Source organism: Zonotrichia albicollis, chromosome 14, assembly GCF_047830755.1.
Source record: "Zonotrichia albicollis isolate bZonAlb1 chromosome 14, bZonAlb1.hap1, whole genome shotgun sequence".
Classification (NCBI taxonomy): domain Eukaryota; kingdom Metazoa; phylum Chordata; class Aves; order Passeriformes; family Passerellidae; genus Zonotrichia; species Zonotrichia albicollis.
This window is the reverse complement of record NC_133832.1, coordinates 4,347,023-4,367,491: the sequence shown is the minus strand read 5'-3', so window position 1 is coordinate 4,367,491 and position 20,469 is coordinate 4,347,023. Positions and strand designations below refer to the sequence as shown.

Below are 20,469 nucleotides of genomic sequence, written 5' to 3'. Positions count from 1 at the left end.
AATGGTTTTACAAAGCACATCCTCTGTCCTGGCCACTCATCCCTTTCAGCAAGGTTTGTATAAACAAGCCCAGCAGATTTATGTACTGGAAGATGTGAGCAGATGAGGACCCCAACTGTGCTTCCTTAAAAACTAAATAGGCCAGGAAGAGTGGAAAATGTAAATATGATCCACAGAGTCCTGCAGAGGGGAACTGAAATGCTAACAAACCTCCACATGTCCCAGGATTTCAGGCATGCCTGATCTTCAGAACTGGGTTTTATTTACATTGAGAGCTAACAGAAAAGGAACTTTCCACCCCTCAAGTTATTAACTTAACCCAGTTAAGAAGAAGGCAATAAAAAAGGGATTTCCTTTTTGTCAAATGCAAGCTGGTTCCACCTCATCTCCTCTAACAGCTTGTCCTCACCAATATTGGAATATGTATCCCAATATAACCAGTTAGATGGTGCCTAGGCCAGTTCTGACCTTCGCTGCTGGGCCACAGGCAGCTCTGCGGTGTTATACCTCAAAGATACCTTGGCTGGCGGCAGAGTGCAGCGGGGCACAAGACAGGACTCCGTTTACCTCAGGGGAGAGCTTCTGGCGATGGTGAAGAAAAGAAGGGAGCGGATTCTGCTAGAAGGTAGCCAGACGTTTATTCCATGAGCACAGATATGTCTGCACTGGGCTACTGCTGATAGCAGAATAGCGCCACATGGTCTCATTCACATTTTAAGCTCAGGACAGGGGAAGGGGAGGGGACAGGTGAGTCACCAACCAGGTGAAGGGGCAGGGTCTCAAGGTACTAGGGACACCTATCACACGACGCCTTGCTGGTATGTTAGCCTGATTGACAGGGCACACTCAGCGAGGGGCGAGGGGGAAGGGAGAAGGTAAAACAGGATATTGCAACACACCACAACATCTCCCCGTAGTTTTGTTTAAAAAGAAGAGGGCTGTGTTTATGGTGCAGAATGATTCTACTGAGGCTTCCAGGTCATCCACTGGAGCACTGAGGGCTTCCAAATGGTAGACCTCAGGAGGGGGAGATGAGCTTGAGATTAACTTGAGAACCATGCGTCTGATTACTCCAAAAACAATGCTAAAAACTACAATAACTACAACTAAAATAAACAGCACTAAAATTACAGTTTTCAGAATAGATCCCAACCAGCCCGAGAGTCCCCAGCCATTGAAAAGTCCATTCAGCTCGTTGTCAGTTTCTCTGTTGATGTCTGAGAACTTTTATCGAGGTAGTCCATATGTGGTTTGGGCTGCGGTACTATGTAGGAGATCGCAGGTGGGATGATCACGAGTAGGACGAGAAGCAGGCTCGGTCTCATGACGTCTCGAGGCTACACACGAACAGTGGGATCTAAACTGGTACAAAAACTTGAGACAAACATATATTACAAACTATTCCAGATAGGAGGCTTAAATGGAATTTCCTCCAGAGAACATGCGCGGCGTTTTCTTCTCCAGGCAGCGTGAGCAACCTGGGGTGCTTCTGCAGATTTCTCTGAGACTTTGGGAACATAGGGCTTTACCCATTTGGAAGGAACCCACCTTAAACCAGAGGGGGTGGATACACAGGCATATCCACGTCCCCAAGTAACCAATTTGTAAGGTCCCACCATTTTCCAAGTCTCAGGGTCCTTTACTAAAACCGGAGGTTTTTCTTTCATCAACCTGTGACTGTTCCCCCCAAAGTGGCGTAGGATGGGTGGGTTCAGGCTGTCAAAAGAACAATTCAGAAAATTGATTGTGAATAGTGCCCTGGATAACCGAATGTGGGGAGGTTCTACCTTCAGAACCTGTTGTTGCTGGTCCAGGACCCTTTTAATATCACGGTGAGTTCTTTCTACAATGGCTTGACCTGTAGGGGAGTAGGGGATGCCAGTTTTGTGCTCTACTCCCCATTGCTGCAGGAAGCCCCCGAATTCCTTGGATCTATAAGCAGGCCCATTATCAGTTTTCAGCTCCTTGGGGATGCCCATGAAAGAAAAAGCCTGTAAGAGGTGCTTAATAGCATCAATAGATGATTCTCCTGTGTGGGCAGAAGCATAGACCGCTCCAGAAAAGGTATCTACACTAACATGAACATATTTCTGCCGTCCAAAAGCTTGTATGTGTGTTACATCTGTTTGCCACAGTTCACAACTGTTCAGTCCCCTTGGGTTTGCTCCCGTATTCACTGTAGGGAGTGCATGTTGTTGGCAATTTGGGCACGTGGCCACAATCGCTTTGGCCTGTTCTCGAGTGATGTTAAACTGGCGAACCAGGCCAGGTGCATTTTGGTGGAAAAGCTGGTGGCTGATTTTTGCCTGTTCAAAAACATTTGGGAGAGTGGCCATCACTGCAGGCGCAGCAAGAGCATCTGCCCTTCTGTTGCCTTCAGCGATAAACCCTGGCAAATCAGTGTGTGACCTGACATGCATCACATAAAAGGGTTGCTCTCGGTGAGTGACTAACTTTACCAGTTTTGAGAGCAATTCAAAAAGTGCAATGTTAGATACATCTTGCAGTATTGCTTGATCTGCTCTGGATACTACTCCTGCCACGTATGCAGAGTCTGTAATCAGATTAAATGGTTCTGAGAACCTTTCAAAAGCCCTAACAACCGCAGCCAATTCAGCAACCTGAGGTGAACCTTCCACCTCAGCAATGTCCGTCTCCCACTGCTGGGTTTGAGGATCTTTCCAAGTCATAACAGACTTGTGGGACCTCCCGGACGCATCTGTAAAGACAGTCAGAGCCCTTTTTAAAGGTCTCCTACTTAGAGCAGTTCTTAATTTTAAAGTAAATTGAACATCTTGTTCAAACAATTTGCAAGCGGGCCGTGCTACCGAAAATTGTCCGGAGTAGGAATCCAGAGCAAACTGCAACACTTCATTTTCTTGAAACAATTGTTCCAGTATTTTCATAGTATTTTGACCTGATTTTAACTCAACTGGAATGTGAATGCACTTAAAATCACATCCTGCTAACTCCCTGATCCGGGTCCTTGCTTTCCGGATCAGTTCTGCTATCAGCTCCTGAGGCTTTGTCAGCCTCTTGGACCTTTTGTGACTGAGGAAAACCCATTCTATGATCAAGAGAGAGTCCCTCTGGTCCCGGTCCTTTTTTGGTGTGTCCTTTGCCTTAGGTGTTTGTTTTTCCTCCCACTGGAAAATAATTCCATGGAGGTGTGGCAACTTACCTAGGATGATAAATTTGAATGGCAGATCAGGCCGGCATCGGTGGGCCTGTCTTGTGGACATTGCAATCTGAACCTTTTCTAGAGCTTTCCGTGCCTCTGGGGTAATAGACCTAGGAGCACCTGGGTCCTCTCCCCCTTTCAGTAAATTGAAAAGAGGGGCAAGGTCTTCATTAGTCAGACCAAGCCATGGTCTTACCCAATTCAAAGACCCACACAACTTGTGGACATCCGCAAGGGTCTTGATCCTTGGATTGATTTCTAGTTTTTGAGGAACAATGGTCCTATTTCCAATTTCTAAGCCCAAATACTTCCAAGGTGGCATCTTTTGAATTTTCTGTTCCTGGAGCTCGAACCCTGCAACAATCAATGCATCTATCGTTAGGTCAAGCGCGTGTGTTAGTAAATCATCATTGGGGGCACACACAAGGATATCATCCATATAATGGTAGATGATGGCCTTCTCTGCGGCTGCACGAACTGGGGAAAGCAGGGAAGAGACATACCACTGGCAGATAGCTGGAGATACCTTTAGGCCCTGAGGAAGAACGGTCCAATGGTACCTTTTCATAGGAGCTTCTGAATTGATAGAAGGGACAGAGAATGCCAAACGCGGTGCATCATCAGGATGCAATGGGATTTGGAAAAAACAATCTTTAATATCAATAACAGCTAATTTCCAATCTTGGGGAAGCATTGTTGGGGATGGCATACCAGGTTGAGGAGAACCCATATCTTCAATTACATTATTAATTTGTCGGAGGTCACAGAGAAGTCGCCACCTCTTTTTGTCAGCTTTTTGGATGACAAACACTGGAGAGTTCCATGGGGACATGGTCTCCACAATGTGGCCCTTTCTTAGTTGCTCTTGTACTAGTTCTTCAAGCACCTTTATTTTTTGTTTACTGAGTGGCCACTGTTTCACATCAACTGGTTCGTCTGTTTTCCACTTAAGTTTTTGGGTGGGGCGCTGTTGTTTAATGACTGCTGCACAAAAATGCTGTGGAGAGTCTGGAATATTAATTGTGACACCCCACTGGGCCATTAAATCTCTCCCTAACAAAGGTTCTGAATAATCTAACACAAATGGACGGATATTTGCCAATTGTCCGTGTGGACCCTCGAATTGAATAATGCTTTTGGATTGCCTTGCCAATTGCAGACCTCCTACACCTCGAAGGTGACCAGCAACATTTTGTAAAGGCCAGTGTGCTGGCCAGTCTTGTACTGGAATCACTGTGCAGTCTGCACCTGTGTCTACAAGCATCTCAATGCGTTTAGACTCCCCACTCCCACTGACATTGCACCACAATTTGGGTTTATCTGTCCCAATAACTTGGACCCGGGCGACTGTGGGCCCTTGTTTATCAACATTTTCAGGTAAAGATGGCACAGGGATAGCTTGAGCAACAATTTGTCCCTTAGGAAGAAACAGGGGTGGGTGGAAACAGTGCAGGCTGAGAACAAATTGCTTGGGATCTGATGTTGTCAGTCCCGGAGCAATTTCGATCTCTTGTGGTGTGTTTTTGTCCCCAGTGATGATGTACTTACAACGAATTTGGTTCCAAGTACCTTTCTGTTCAGGATTTACAGAGACAAAATGCCAGTCAGTGTCCTTCAGGTGGAGTGACTCTGTCAGCTGCAACCTGTAAGGCTCATTGACAGAAGATGCGGTTAATACAGAATTACTTAAATCATAACAAAGGTTATTTTGTTTCACCTTCAACAGTGGACTAGCAGACTTGGTCTTTGAAGCACCTGCTTCACTTACACAAATGTTAATATTATTGCGCGCTTGATTTATTTTGCTACCCTTATTCTCTTGGCCTGCTCCTTTTATGTCTGCACGCCTGGCAGGCTGGCGCTTTATTCTTCGTTTTTTTGTTGTTGACCCCCAGGGAGGGCTTGCAGTTCTCCTCCCCTGCTATTTTTAAATTCATCAAATTCCCTTTTCAGGGGGCACTGGTTACTCCAGTGTCCTAGCTTATTACAAAGCAGGCATGGTTTAGTGGGCTCAACCATTGCCGGTCTCCGCTGCTGCCCGGGGTACTGCTGTGCTGAAAGAGAAGGTGCAGGGCTGGCAACCGCAACACGCTGAGGTGGTCTTGGCAGCAGCCTTGGTCTGGTGTCTTCAGCAACACTCATCAGAGGCACTTTCCTGTTACAGACTAGAAGCATATCTTTTAAAGTAGGGGAAGGTTCCATAGGAAGGCTCAGGATTGCCGCTCGACACTGTTCATTTGCATTTGTAAACGCTATTTCTTCTAAAATTGCTTCCCTTGCATTTTCCTTTTTAACTTGTATTTCAATGGCTCTAGTTAGCCTTTCTACAAATTTCACAAAAGGCTCTGATGGTAGTTGTTTGATTTTACTATAGGGCTCAAAAGGCCCCTCAGGTTGGAGGGAAAAGAATGCTTTTTCAGCTGCTTCCTTTACTTTCTCAAGTGTTTCTGCAGGAATTGCAGCAGCTTGGACTGAGGGAGAAGACCATTGACCCTCACCACAGAGGTGGTCAATAGTAATGGGGTTACCATTGTTGTCTTTTGCTGTGTTTGGATCAGCCTGTAAGCTTGGGAGAGCATCTTTTAGCAGTTGTTTCAATGCTGATTCCCATAATTTGAATTCCGTGGATGTCATGAGACATGAAAAAATTTGTTTTAAATCATGTGGAACCACAACAGTTCTACTTAATTCAGAATTTAAAAGGCCACGGAAATATGGACTGTGTGCACCATGTTCTTTATGAGATTTACAGATCTCTTTAATCAATTGTCGTCCAAAAGAACTCCAATTAGCAGTTGGGGCTGCTCCAGCTTGAGCTGCAGGCTGAAATATAACAGGAGCTAGCGACAACATGGCACCATGCATTGGGTCTGCTGTCCCCTGCTCTGTATCCCTTGAATCAGAAGCATTGGGATCACAGCTACAGGTTTGGGGACAGGCAGTGGGTGTGTCCCCACCGTGGGAACCCGGGGAGGGGGCGGGGAAAGGGAGCCGGCAAGGGGCGGGGAAACCGTGGGAACAGGGGGCGGTGTCAAGGGGCTGGCAGGGGGCGGGGATACCGTGGGAACAGGAGGCGGGGTCACCTGGTGACATCACGTCATCGGCCGCCCCCTGGGAGGAGTAAAGGGGCGGAGCTGAGGGTACTGCAGGAAAGGCGGGGGGAGGGGGAAAGGTGTCACGAGGAACAGGAGGAGAGGGGGATGGGGATGGAATTTTGGAATGCTTAAGAGGATTTTGGGAAGAAGAAGACCAGGTTTGGGAAGATGCCACGTGGCACCCACCATCTTGTGGACCCCCTAGGGACTGGGGGCCATTTTGGACATCACTGCTCTCCGAAAAACTAACACGTGCTCGGGATTTTTTTGGGGAAAGAGGTTTAGGGGTTTTAGAGGGAGAGGGAGGAACAGGGAGAGCAGAGGCACATGGCTTTACATTTGGCTTTTTCTCCATTTCCTTTTGTTTGAGCAATGCTGTTCGAATTTGCAAACTCCAGAACACAAATTTAGCTGAGGGTAATTTGCCAGATTGTCCTAAGGTTATCAATTCATTCCCAACTTTATCCCAGAATTGAATATTGTGGATTTCTTCAGGGGAAATGTTTGGGAACTGCAGAAAAAGCCATCTTATAAACTGTTTCAATTTTCCTTTAGAGAATTTCACATTACTCTTGATTAAAATGCTAACAATATCATAATACACTCCCCTTTGTACAATGCTAAGTTTGGAACCCATGTCAAAAAGCAAAGTACTTAATCCCGCCTGACCAAAAACAAAGCTAAAATCAGCTACCAATTTCTAAAAAAAACCACAGATAGAAAGCGATAACGAGCAGACAAAAACTTCACAATGCAGCTGTATATACTGCTTTTAAAATTCCCGGGCAGCAGCAGCAGGGAGCTGGGACACGCCCTGCCGAGCCGAGGCAGAAACAAAGCCTCCCCCGCCGTGGAATGCAGCCCCCCCCGCGGAGCAGACAGAGCAGCCGCTCCACGTGGCAGCCGAAACCGGGACGCCCCCCCCCCCCCGCCGCCGCGTGTGCAGAGCACTCCCGACCCCCGCAGGTCCCCCGGCCACGTGGAAAGAGAGCCCCCCCCTCCCCCGCAAAGAGAAAGAGAAAGAAAATCTCCTAACACGTGTCTGAACACGCTGCTGAGCCGGGGGGGAAGGGCAGAGAGCGATCCCGCTCCGGCGCGAATTCTAAAAAACAGTGAAACACGCAGCAGGAAAGCTAACACTAGAACGCTATGAATTCTTGTCTGTGGGGCTGCGCAGCCAAAATGCAAAGGCAAAAAGGAACAGAACTCGCGGCAGAGTCTGTTTTTGAGCTTCTGCTCTACCGAAAGCAGAGATACTCACGTGAAATGGAAGCTGTAGGCTGGGTACAGGCAGGCAGGTCTCCACCGGAAAAGGACCTCTCTCTGGGTGTAAGAGAAGCTACCCTTTTCTTCCTCTGGAAAATCTGTTCACCACAATGAAGCAGGGCTTTCCAAAGGCGCCGAACAGTCCACGAAACTTTTTCTGGGAGTATTCCCAAAGTCTCTAGCTGAGGGCAATGCAACCAAAGCCCTTCCAGCTGGATGCACGGCTGGCAGAAACTTCTCTGAGGTACTGCGAGTCCGTTTTCCGGCTCAGGGTCGAGCCACCCACAGGGACGCCAATATATTGGAATATGTATCCCAATATAACCAGTTAGATGGTGCCTAGGCCAGTTCTGACCTTCGCTGCTGGGCCACAGGCAGCTCTGCGGTGTTATACCTCAAAGATACCTTGGCTGGCGGCAGAGTGCAGCGGGGCACAAGACAGGACTCCGTTTACCTCAGGGGAGAGCTTCTGGCGATGGTGAAGAAAAGAAGGGAGCGGATTCTGCTAGAAGGTAGCCAGACGTTTATTCCATGAGCACAGATATGTCTGCACTGGGCTACTGCTGATAGCAGAATAGCGCCACATGGTCTCATTCACATTTTAAGCTCAGGACAGGGGAAGGGGAGGGGACAGGTGAGTCACCAACCAGGTGAAGGGGCAGGGTCTCAAGGTACTAGGGACACCTATCACACGACGCCTTGCTGGTATGTTAGCCTGATTGACAGGGCACACTCAGCGAGGGGCGAGGGGGAAGGGAGAAGGTAAAACAGGATATTGCAACACACCACAACACACCAAGATGTGAAAAATGTGTGTTTTTTACAGATGTGAGTTACGTGTTCCACATGCAGGCAGTTTTTTATGGAAAAGTTCAGCTCAGCCCCACATGCTCCACACTGAGGCCCCCTAGAATGGAGTCCCCAATGGAATTAAGGCAGCACAGAGCAGATAAATAACTGGTCACCCAAAAGCAAGCTGTCTGACCTAAATGTAGGTGTTATTTAATTATATATCAGTGTATCTATGAAAATGTAATTGCCTTCAATTTTTCCCCAGGCTTTGCTCATTCTCAGCCAGCCAAGGCTCCATCTCTGCTCCTTCTGGATGGTCTGAGAGAGTTTTGCTGTTGGGCCATGCAGCACAAGAATGTCAGGAGAGGAGGCCTTGTGCCCCAGGGATGCTGCATGGCAAGAATTAAACCTACAGTCAGCTTATTTTCTCTCCTGCTAAATCAATTTTGGAAGTTGTAAATCAGGGACAGAAAAAGTTGTGATTTTTTTTCTTCAAAAATACTTGAATTCTCACAGATGATGTCACTTGAAAGGCTTGTAGAGGTCCAGCCCCAACATAGCCCCAATTTTCGGGGGCTATATTATACATGAAGAGCAGTACTGGTGCTGTGAGGGGACTCAAAGGGTGTCAGGCAGCTGTGTTTAGTCACCTGAATTACTCACTGAAAAAAAAAAAAAAAAAAAAAAGAAAAAAAAGTAAAAATACTTCATGTTAGGTCTTTGCAAGAGCTTCCAAATTTATGCTCTTCCCAGGGGAGTAATTCCTTGGAAGGAAACCTGGCTTTGCATTTTCCAGCACAGAAAGGCTGACTCCGAGGAATTCCTCCAGCTCAGCCCTTGGCAAGTGTCAGAGGCAATCCCTGAGCTTTTGCAGGAGGTGGAAACCTGGCTGTGCTGAGCTTGGTGTGAAAAGGACTCTAAATGTCACCAAAGTGTGACATTTCCACCGTGCTGAAACCAGGGGGTACAAAAGGGACAGAGCAATGTCATCTGGAAGGTGCTCAGAGCAGGATTAGAGGGTGGAAGCTGTGGTGGGCAGCCAGGAGGAAAAAGATGACATAATCCTCTCTTGTGCTGCTTCTCTTTTTGTTTCCTGACGTCCTGCCAGAGTGAACTTAATAACCAGCAATCCTGGTGTGTGTCATCCAAACAGGCAGGAGAAATTTCCCCATGACAGAGGAGATTTTATGAAGTGACACTCCTCTGCAAAACCTCAGGATTTGCAGCTCTCCTGGCAGCAAATGGACGGAACGAGGAAGGGTGATGGGTGTGCAATGGGGAAACACTGCTGGGGCTCCTCATCTGCTCCCTGGGAGCTGCAAGGCTGCTCCAAAAACACCTCTGGAGCTGCTCACTGCCTTCCCAGCAGCAAACTTGGCTTCCTTCTGCCAGAGCAATCCAAGCTGGAGAAGCAAGCAGTGCCCAGAAGAAGAGGCAGAGGGCTGGGATTTCCACCCAGTTGTTCTGCATCCAAGCTGTTTTCCAGCGTGGAGCTCCCTGTGGAGCTGACTCAACTGCTGAGTGGTGAAAAACAACGAGAAGCTCAGCTCACTGATCACTTCCACAGGCTTTATTCTCTGCCTGCAAAGTCTCAGCTGAACATTGGAAGCTTCTTTTGAATTACCACAAGACCATCAAATGGGTTCATCTGGAGTACACAGGTCAGGAGTACCTAAATAAGCACTTTAGAAGCACTAAAATAAAATCAGGCTTGGAAGGGAGTAATAAAAAAGTCGGTGTTTGGAGATTAGAGGCTGCTTGGCTTCCTGGCATCCAGCAAAAATCCTCTTTGGTCCTCAATACTGAGCCAGTTTGCAGCATATAGGACAGGATGGGGCTTGTGTTCCTCACACAGCACACCTAGAGCTTTGGGAGGTGTGCCTAGATGCTTGGAGAGCACTTTTTTTTTCGTTTAAATGGTTAAAATTACATTAATTTCCTCTTGCTGCACTCACTGGCACCTGCAGACAGGTGGGTACAGTTGCCAGGTGGGGTAGGTGGTAAGGCCTATAAGTAATCTCTGTATATTCTGTAAAATCAAAGATTTCATGGTGTAATTGATCACAGAGACTCACATTATTACAGATTTCTGCTGGCACTGGTAACAAGGAAAAATAACAGCGCTGTCCCAGTCACGCCCCCAAAAAGGAAATTATTGCCCTGCTTTTTGAATCAGCAGAAGTAAGTAGTGGAAATGTGATCTTTTTTTTCAATTCTTGCTTGTTTCCATTTTTAATATGCATGTGTCTACATAAGGATGATTAGCTCTCAAGAAAAATGCACCTATCTGAATGTGACTGGAGAAAATTGAAAGTATAAACACTCCGCGATTTTGCAGTAAATGTCAAAATGCTCTAGGACTTAATTTATTCTGACTATCCCTCAGTCAGTATTTGCCTGATTATAATACTTCTGACTGGGTAAGTATCCCAAAAGGATGTAGAGTGTTATAGCAGCCTTCTTGAGCCAGGTCTCATAAGCTCTTGGAGGTCTATAAAACACCCAAGGCAGCTCAGCTACCCTTGGAGGCATAAAAATCAGCAGGATGGCTTCTGTTGCAGTGTTGGAAACAAAAAGGTTTAAGAAAAGGCAAAATAACAAACAGAGAAAAACCGAGCCAGGCGCAAGAGGTTCTTGCTCTTGGTAAAACACCTCACAAAAGCAATTAGATTCTTTGTTGACTTCTATTTCTAGTAAATTGCCCAAGTGAGACTTTTTGACTTCTGTCCAATTGGCTATCCTTAAGTTTGAAATAATGTCCCCTGAGCCTGTGAAGTGGCTTTTTCCACCTAATTGAAGGGAGAAACTTCTGGGCTTTCCTTTTTGAAGAGACAAAGGACAGTTTTGTCACCCCATCAACAGAAAACACCTTTGTCACAGATATCTTATATGAAAAATCCTTTCCTTAGGATTTTTCCTCCTGAGGAGCTGAGAGGCCTCAGGAACAAAATGTAAACAATGATTATCTGCTGCTGTGGAATGCAACAGGTGCATCTGGGATTGGTCTCATGTGGTTGTTTCTAATTAATGGCCAATCACAGTCAGCTGGCTCAGACAGAGAGTCTGAACCACAAACCTTTGTTATAATTCCTTCTTATTCTATTCTTAGCTAGCCTTCTGATGAAATCCTTTCTTCTATTCTTTTAGTATAGTTTTAATGTAATATATATAATAAAATAATAAATCAGCCTTCTGAAATATGGAGTCAGGTCCTCGTCTCTTCCCTCAACCTGAGACCCCTGTGAACACAGTCACACACATTCCTAGAGTTAAATTCCATGTGCTGGGTCTCATAAAGCAGGCCAGAAGCATTGAGCTCAGAGAGGAGCAGGGAAGGGCAGTGCAGTGAGGGCTCAGGGTGGGTTTGACGTTACCGCTCTCATCCAGGGAAAAGTCGTCCTGTGCATAGCGGAACTTCTCAGGGCCACAGGCGATGAACACATCATCATCCCCAAAGAAATCGTGCAGACAGGTCACCTGCAGAGAGAGCACAGGCATGTATTTCAGTGGGAATTAATTATTTTATTATACTATATTATTCTATACTATATTACACTATGTTACATTACATCTAAACAGAATCTGCCAAACATTCAACTGTAAGAGCATGAATGAGGGATGTGGAACTCCAGGAGCTCTCCAAAATGCAGTTTATTCCATCCAAGAGTTACAGCATCCAGGGCTGTGGGTGACAGAGCTGTGCCCACAGCTGTCAGCTCCAGCTGCAGGCAGGCCTGGAGACCCTTTGATTTGATTACAATGCATTTTCTTTGCTGAGCATCTTCATACAGTAGAACCAATCTATACCTTAATTTTTACCTATAGCCTGTCATAACTACTATAATTACAATATTTATGTTACTGTTCTCCAATCACTAAAAGTTAGTGCATTACAGTTAAAGCTAGAAGTTGTTTTTCAGTTTTCTTGCAGTGGAAAATTCTGAGACCTTTTTTCTACTTGCCACATTTGCTGCCTTGTTTACCTGTGCTTTCTGCTTGGTAAAAACATCTTCTTGTTTGGGGTGGATTTATCCTTTGCTCTAAGTCATAAAAACCCTTCTAACTAACACACCCTTTGCCTCCTTGGTTATCCAGTAAGACTGGCTCAGCAATTCTTTTCTTCTATATCAAAACTTGCTTCCATCTCTATTCCTTCTTCAGATTCTACATTAAAAATCTTTCTGCCAAGCACACATATCTGTGAGACTTTCTTGTCAAACTTTCATCCCTCCCAACACTCAGCTCTGAACACACTGCCCAGAATCTCATGACTGTCCCCCAACAGTCCCAACTCACACACACATACCTGGGCCTGACAGGCCAAGGGAACAAAACACGATCACTCTGGGTAAACAATCTCCATATTGTATTCTACTTTAAAATCCCATCAGCTGGGAGCTCCTCCCCATTTTCAGCTGACAGATGTCACAGGCATCTTTTCATGAAAAATCCTTTCCTTAGGATTTTTCCTCCTGAGAAGCTGAGGCCTCAGGAACAAAGTGTAAACAATGATTATCTGCTGCTGTGGAATGCAACAGGTGCATCTGGGATTGGTCTCATGTGGTTGTTTCTAATTAATGGCCAATCACAGCCCAGCTGGCTCAGACTCTCTGTCCGAGACAACAGCTTTGTTATCATTCTTCTTTTTCTATTCTTAGCCAGCCTTCTGATGAAATCCTTTCTTCCATTCTTTTAGTATAGTTTTAATGTAATATATATAATAAAATAATAAATCAAGCCTTCTGAAACATGGAGTCAGATCCTCATCTCTTCCCTCATCCTGGGACCCCTGTGAACACCGTCACAAACAGAGATCTGCAGATTATGGACTTGCTTTAACACGGCAATTCCTAACAATATCCTGATATCCCAGATATCCTGACCAGATGTGTCAGGAGCAGCACAAATGCTCATCTGCAATCACCCCAGTGTGGAACAGCTCCAGCAGAGCCAGCCTGGGCAGCCACACACCCAAGCACCCAGCAGAGCCCAGGGTGGCTTCCCAAAGCTCCACTTTCCCAGGAAACCTTCCCAAGCAAGCCCAGGGTCAGCTCTGGTGTTTGTAATGGAGGGGAGAGGCTGAGAGCTGCTGCTGCTGCTGCTGCTGCTGCTGCTGCTGAGCAGGTTTTGCCATGCCTGGGCACTGGGAGGGACTGCGGAGAGCACTGGAGATAACCATGGGGAACTCACTGGAGGCAGAGCTGAGCTTCTCTATCTACTGATCTCTTGGAGCTGGACTGTGAAAAGTTAATTTCAAGCTCTAATAAATCAGCTCTAAAGAAGGCTTTTGGCTATCTTAATAAGGCTCAGTATTTCACACTGGTTACTATAATGTATAATTAAAGCACTGCCCATGAGTGCCAGCTCAGCTTACAATGCCAAACCTTAGTGAAAAGAATGTTTTTCACATTGTCATGACTTTCAAAATGGAGCAGGCTGAAATCTGCTGTGGCTCTGATGATCAGAGTTAAAATTTTCTGTGCTAACTCCAGTGAATTCCTATTTTTGATTGTCTAAAATTAGATTGAAAATGGCTAACTTCATCTATAGAGAATTGTCCCAAAAAAAAGATGACATTTCAAACCAGCACTTGGTATTACAGCCCTCCCCCTGAGGATGTGTGGCACTGGTTCATTTGCAAATAATTGGGTTTGGCTCAGCACACCAGTTCCCATCTGAATGCTAAGTACCACACTTGTGCCACTGAAAAGACCCATGGGTTGCTCTGCTCCACTGTGCAGTTAAATCTGTGATCTAAACTTGGATCAAAAGACTTCAGAAATTTCCCAGCCTTTTGCATGACATCAGAAAGGGCCCACAGATGTCTTTTGTTGTCTCTTTTGTTGACTTGAGAAGTCCAAGTGTGGATTTTGTCCTTGACTGCCCACAACCACCCTGAGCAAAAACAAAGTCCAGGCAATCAAGAAAATCTTCAGATCCAAGGGTCCAAACATGATAGAGAAGTTCCAGAGTGTCCAAGGGCAGGAATCTGACTGCATTTTGAACAGAGACACTTGCAATTACCTTTTTTGCATGGCTATTCCTCCAGAAAGCAGTTATTGTGTGTAAATACACACAGTAGTTATAGCTATATATATATATATATATATATATATATATATATATATATATATATATATAAAATTATATATATATAAAAAATAATAGTGTTATATATACACATAAGTATATATATAATATATATAATATATATAATATATATAATATATATTATACATATTATACATATAATACTATATACTATATACTATATAATATATAATATATATGTTTATATATAATATATATAAAATAATATATATATAAAATAATAGTTATGAACAGCTGGTGAGCACTGGAGGCTGGCAGAGAATTCAATAATCTACTTGCTGAACTCTGAATATTCAGGAAACAATCACTTCTGCCTTCGCCCTATTTGTTCCTTTTTGGTTTCCTGTTGTAACTTCCACTACTCAGAGCTCACCACAACACAGCAGAAAGGACAGCCAAAACCCAACCCCACTTTCCTTAAATAGTGCAAAACATTGCAAAATTCAGAAAATAGCTGGGCTCCTGTGCTATGGGGCCTGTAGCTCTGTTGCTTATGTTCACCATGTGTGTGGTATTTTCTATTTACCTTTTGTTTATTCAACCCCAGACCTTGATCGCTGTCCTGAAACACGTCCCAGATGGTTTCCTGCCCTCAGGAAGCCACTGGAGTAAACTTTCTTTGGGAAAAAAATGTGATTTCTCTGCTGGATCTGAGAGCACCAGAGCCAGCTTGTCTGAAGGGGGCATGGAAAAAGGAAAAAAGAAACCCACCAGGAAAAAGCCCTGGATATGCTCATCCCTGAGGGACATGAAGCTGGGAAGTGAGGCCATGCTGGGATAACTGGTTTGAGAACTCATTAACCAGTATGGAATGTTTCAGGGTGGTTCTTGACAGGCAAGGCCAAACCTCTGCCTGCACTAATGTTGCTCCCAAATAAAATTATTGGTCTTCTCTCCATTCTTCAGAAGTCTTTTATCTGATTTTTTTTCATTTAAATAAATAAATGAATAAATAGATAGATCGATCGATCGATCGATCGATCGATAGAAAAATGTAGTACGAGTTTCCCCCCGAGCAGTGCGGACTTTTCTTTTTGAAAGAATATTTTCTGCTTTAGCTTACTCTGATCTATCACTTTAATTATATCCAATAATTCACCTGGAACACCATGAAAAAAAACCCTGAAAGAAGAATCATAGCAACAAAAAATTGACCTCAGATGATAACCTGAAAATATTTTTTTTAATGTTGTGTTTTGCTTTTAGTCATAAATTTATTAAAGCACAGGACAAAACCCAATAGTAGGCAGATAGTGCAAGGAGCAATGCTGCCACTTGAAAATGGTGATTTTGTTGGTGGCTGTTGTCATGCACCCTCAGCAATGACACCAGGAGCCAGCAAAATAGGAAGAATTTCTCTTTCTGCAGTTTTCAGTCTCCAAGCATTTTCATCTACAATAAAAAATTAAACTGGTGTTTATGGCTACAGTAGACAAGATAAATAGCATTGATTTCCAAGCACGCCTTTGTTTAAGGAAGGATAATATTGAATTTGAAATTCAGCACTGAAAGGACAATATTGACTTGGGAAAGGATCATACTGCATGAAATGTTTACTCTCCAATTCCTGTAGCTTAAGCAATTCCAAAGAAGGAAATCATATCTTCACAGCCCTGTCAATGAGGCACAAATTTATTTCTTACAAAGTCATTATTCCTAATAGGTCTGATGGTAGCATTTTTCTTTGTGCCAAGGTCTGATCTTTAAAAACCCTTATAATATATATTATAGAATAAATAGAAGGCTGTAGAGATTAGTTTGCAATTCCTTAGGTTTTCCTTGTTAAATTAAATCCTTCTCTGCTTATATGAGAAAAAGCTTCCCTGAGAGGGCAGCCTAGCTGGGGTTTCTGCAGTGACAGTCCATCAGTGTCTGCTGCAGCAATTTTAATTGCAGAGAGGAAAAGCTGCAGCCTTGTGAGAGCTGCTGAGCCCCTGCCTCATTTTAATACAGCACTTGTAGAACTAAGCATTTTTCAGGATTTTGACAAAATGGAGTTTGCTCACACACACATCCCTGCATGTGAGCTCACAGTTTGCTGAAATGCCAGAAATTCTGAGTTCACCTGGAAATGGAGCAGTAAAACCACAGGATCTACACTAGCCCAGCTCGGAGTTACTGGCTGTCCCCAGCTTCCTCCAGGAGGCAGCAGCACTATTTAGAAACTGTGATTTATTAATAAATAAAACAATTAAAAAGAAATAGAAATGAAAAGTTTGAGGACTTCAGCCTCATCCTGAATCACCCAGTGTCTTGGTTTGGAAAGCCAGGTGTATGCTAAGGAAGGCAGGAGCCTTCCCTGAAATGGAGAATGTAAACCCTCCCCACCCCTCCCAATTTCTATAAATTTTAAATTAAGGGGCTCTCAGGCAAAAATATGGGAGCAGGGAATAACAGTTCTTTATAAGGGAAAATAAAATAAAAAGGATAAAAATAAACAATGCAGTACACTAGAACAACACTGACAGAGTCAGAACCCAGCCTGACACCCTGTGGGTCAGGGTGTTGGCAGCAGTCCCATTGGAATTGTGGCTCAGCCCTCCTGCAGTGTCAGGGCTGGTTCTGCTGGAGCAGGGATCCTGTAGAGAAGGATGGATTCTTCCTCTGAAGATCCAGGGGAATGAGAGGCAGCTGCTGTTCCTCTGGGGAATCCAGTGGAGAAGCTGTGCTGGTGTTCCAGAATCTCCAGATTATATCTGGGTAGGAATGCTTGGCTCCTCCCTCTGGGCTCACATCTCCCAGTGGGATGCTGTAGTTCTTATCAGCCATGCAGGGACATTCAATAGCTGTTATCAGCAGATGTCCCCTCCCAAGGGAGGAGTGATTGTGGTCACTCAGAGAGAGAGATAAGGCAAACTGCCCACTTGACAAAGGTAATCTGCCATGCAGATGGTAACAGAAAACATCTTGCATTGCAATCTTTAACACCCAGCAGTGCAGAGCCTGGGCTGCTTTGAAGGGTTGGGATTCCCCAGCTCCTTTTCCCCTCTCAGCCCCTCTCTGTCCCTCACAGGTAATGGACACTGTCCCTCACTGTCCTTCACTGTCACTCCAGGACAATCATGGGCACAGCAGTGACAGAGGGTGAGCTGAACCATCCGCCTTATCCTTCAGAGAAGAGTCCTTTTCAGACAGAAAATGTTCTTATTTTCAGGTCTCTCCCTCAGTCATAATTATTTTGTAAACCATTCTCTCTCCAATCTCCCTCCCATTTAGGAATTTAGGCCGCAGAACAGTGATAAGCACATAAGTAGCTTCAAAGTCCCTAAGTTTCTGCAAATCTAATGGTTATGTTCAAAGATAACAGATCTCCACTTGCTTTCTTTAAATCATCACAGTTCTTCAGCTTGTAGGCCTCCAAAGGTCAGAAGAGGGGGAAAACTGTCTACAGAAAAAGCCAAAAAAGGGCCAAAAAGACCCCAGAAGACAATTGCATGTCTGCAAGAACAGAGATGAATTAAGACACACTTTTCTTGTCTAGGCTGCTTTGATAAGTGCTGTAAAATTGAACATGTCCAATAATCAGAGAAATACAATAATGTGCTTTAGGTGCCTGCTCCTGTCCTTTCTCTCTCAGCACTGAGCTGAGCGAGTCAGACCAGCAGCCAGACAGGCACCAAGAGCTCACTGAGCTGAAAATGGCACTAAAACCTCTTTAAACTCTGTTTTAACTCACACCAGCAATCTCAGGGATTTATTTACCCTCTATCAGCTGTACGCCAAGTCAGATTGGCAGTGGCCTGCTTGTTTCAGGTCTGAGGAGCCCAAGTCCCAAATCACAAAGGAAATTGTGCTTTATGATGTGTCACTTGGGTGTCTGCAATCAGCAAAGCCCACACCAAACACACTCAGAGTGACCCACAGAAAGATTCAGAAGGAATATGGGAATTGATGAACATGGATAGTAAGCTCCTCACCCCACACCCACAAAGAAAAAGATTTCAGAAGACTGAAGGGTTAAGGCAATGCAATGGAAAATAAAGATGTTGGTATTGGAATGCGCAGCACTTAATGCATTTTTCTTTTTAACAGCCTGAAGACTGCAAGCCCAAAGCAGACACTGAATTGATTTACATTTTATTAGATTCTGGTTTCCTGCATTTAAAAATAAGAGATGTTTGGATTCAATTATTTCTTTAAAGTATGCACACACCCACTCAATAGTTTCCACATTTGCATTCACAGAAAGAGAATTACTTATCTGCTTCCCTGAAAAAAATACTACTTAAAATTGATAAGCAATAAAAAGAGGAGCAGGAAAAGCACAAATATGAACATTGCAGAGTGGATCCAGAGCACTCCTGCATGCCCAGCCTGTGTGACACAAATATTTTGATTGCACTTTGGGGAGCCCTCTCTGAGCCACCCAGCAGCGAGGGAAGGGGCTCTGTCACCTGTTCTTCCATCTCTGCCCCCCTGTGCCACCAAATGTCCACATGGAGACCTGGCCAGACCATGGCCAGACCATGGCCACGCTGTCCCCTCACTCCTGTGAGGCACCATCAAGGGCAGGAGAAGTCACCTCGGCCATCTGGGTTTCTCTGTGACCTCTCAATAGAAACACAGAGATTTTTCCCATTCCTTCATGCATTATTCAGAGATCTCAGCTTTTTCCTGTATTCACAGAGACCATTCAGGCCCTACTTACACAGTTTGATTGAAACAATCAAACTCCACTCTCCTGCAGAGGTTTTTTCTCTTCCTTTCTCACCTACAGAAGAGAAAGTTCTGAGCCAGTCAAGACCATCAAATGTTTTCTTTGACACCAGAAGGAATCTTTACACCTTTTTGCTGCTGAAAAATGCAGATCCTCTAAATTAGGCTGCATAACTCCAGCAGGTTGATCATGACTGATTACATCCACTTTATGAGGCAGCTGAACCAGAGTAGGGACACCAGCTCCTGACCAATATGCTTTATTTCTAGGATAAGCATTTGTGATGCTTATTTAAGTGGAATAAGGAACATTCATGCATGTATGTCCACAGCAGCTTGTAAGAGTTCATGCATGAAGAAATGCTGCTCTCCAGGGGCTGCAGCACACAGGGCCTGTTTATTTAAGTACTGGAAAGGGGTAAGTTTGAAACAGAATGGAACAAAAAGCAGGAGGGAGGGAGGTCAACAGCCAAGCTACCCAGCAGGAATGTAAAAGCTGAATTTTAATATCTCTGATGAATTAGTGGTGCTTCCAAACTGTGTGAAATCCAATTAGCCTCTGGGAGAAAGGTTAGTTTGTTATCCTCATTGCCTATACATATGGAGGAGACTGTGAAACAGATATTCAGGCTGTTGATTCTTTTTAAGCAGAAGAAAGGCTTGCTCTTGCATTCATGAGGGTATTACGCTGAGATAAACGTGCTGTGAAGTTTGGGGGAACAAAGAGCACAGCCATGCACACCAATATATAAAACATTACCATTTCTCCATTGGAAAACCATAAAATGAGGAATTCTGGGTGACAGATTGACTTTGAAAGGAGAGACTGCCAGCACAAATAGCCCCAGAACAGGTAGCACTTAGCAATTCAGAAAACTGCATCCTAATCCATATCCCCTCATCACTCTTGAGAGGAAACTGTAGTTTTGGATGACAGAAGAGCAGCAGAGACTTTGGAAGTGGCACAAGTACATGGCCAAGGTCAAGCAAGTCTAATAGAAATGGGAGTCTAGAAAGTAAGGACACAGGGAGGCTGTAAAAGGGAGGCTGGAATATCCATTAATGGGATTTCCAACTCCAAAAAACCCCCTAAAATCTATAGCTGTTGCTGTCCTGTTGTGCACAGTTTCACGAAAGGGAAAGGCTGTTGTTCAGCTTTGTGCAGGTCTCTCTTGAATGAGGCACTGCCAGTGATGAGGAGATTTTGGAAAATAAATCCTCACCCTGCTTACAACACAAACACAGGACTCTGTGGCAGCATGGAGTGCTTTGGGACAAACTGATATATCCATGCATTTCCATTTCCAGAGGGAAATCCACTGTCTTTCAACCCACCCTTCTTCCCAACTGCTGCCCAGCACAAAGCCA

The 20,469-nt window shown here is 44.6% G+C and overlaps 1 protein-coding gene across 5 annotated transcripts in view; it reads right to left on the bottom strand.

The window, feature by feature from the left end:
• Positions 1–20,469, bottom strand: part of DCX (doublecortin) — an 81,077-nt gene that overhangs the window by 11,560 nt on the left and 49,048 nt on the right. For all 5 annotated transcript variants that reach the window (XM_014265337.3, XM_014265335.3, XM_014265336.3 and 2 more), the window contains exon 4: positions 11,709–11,811. In XM_014265337.3, coding sequence (XP_014120812.1) covers positions 11,709–11,811 — 103 coding nt within the window. The remainder of the gene's footprint in view (positions 1–11,708; positions 11,812–20,469) is intronic.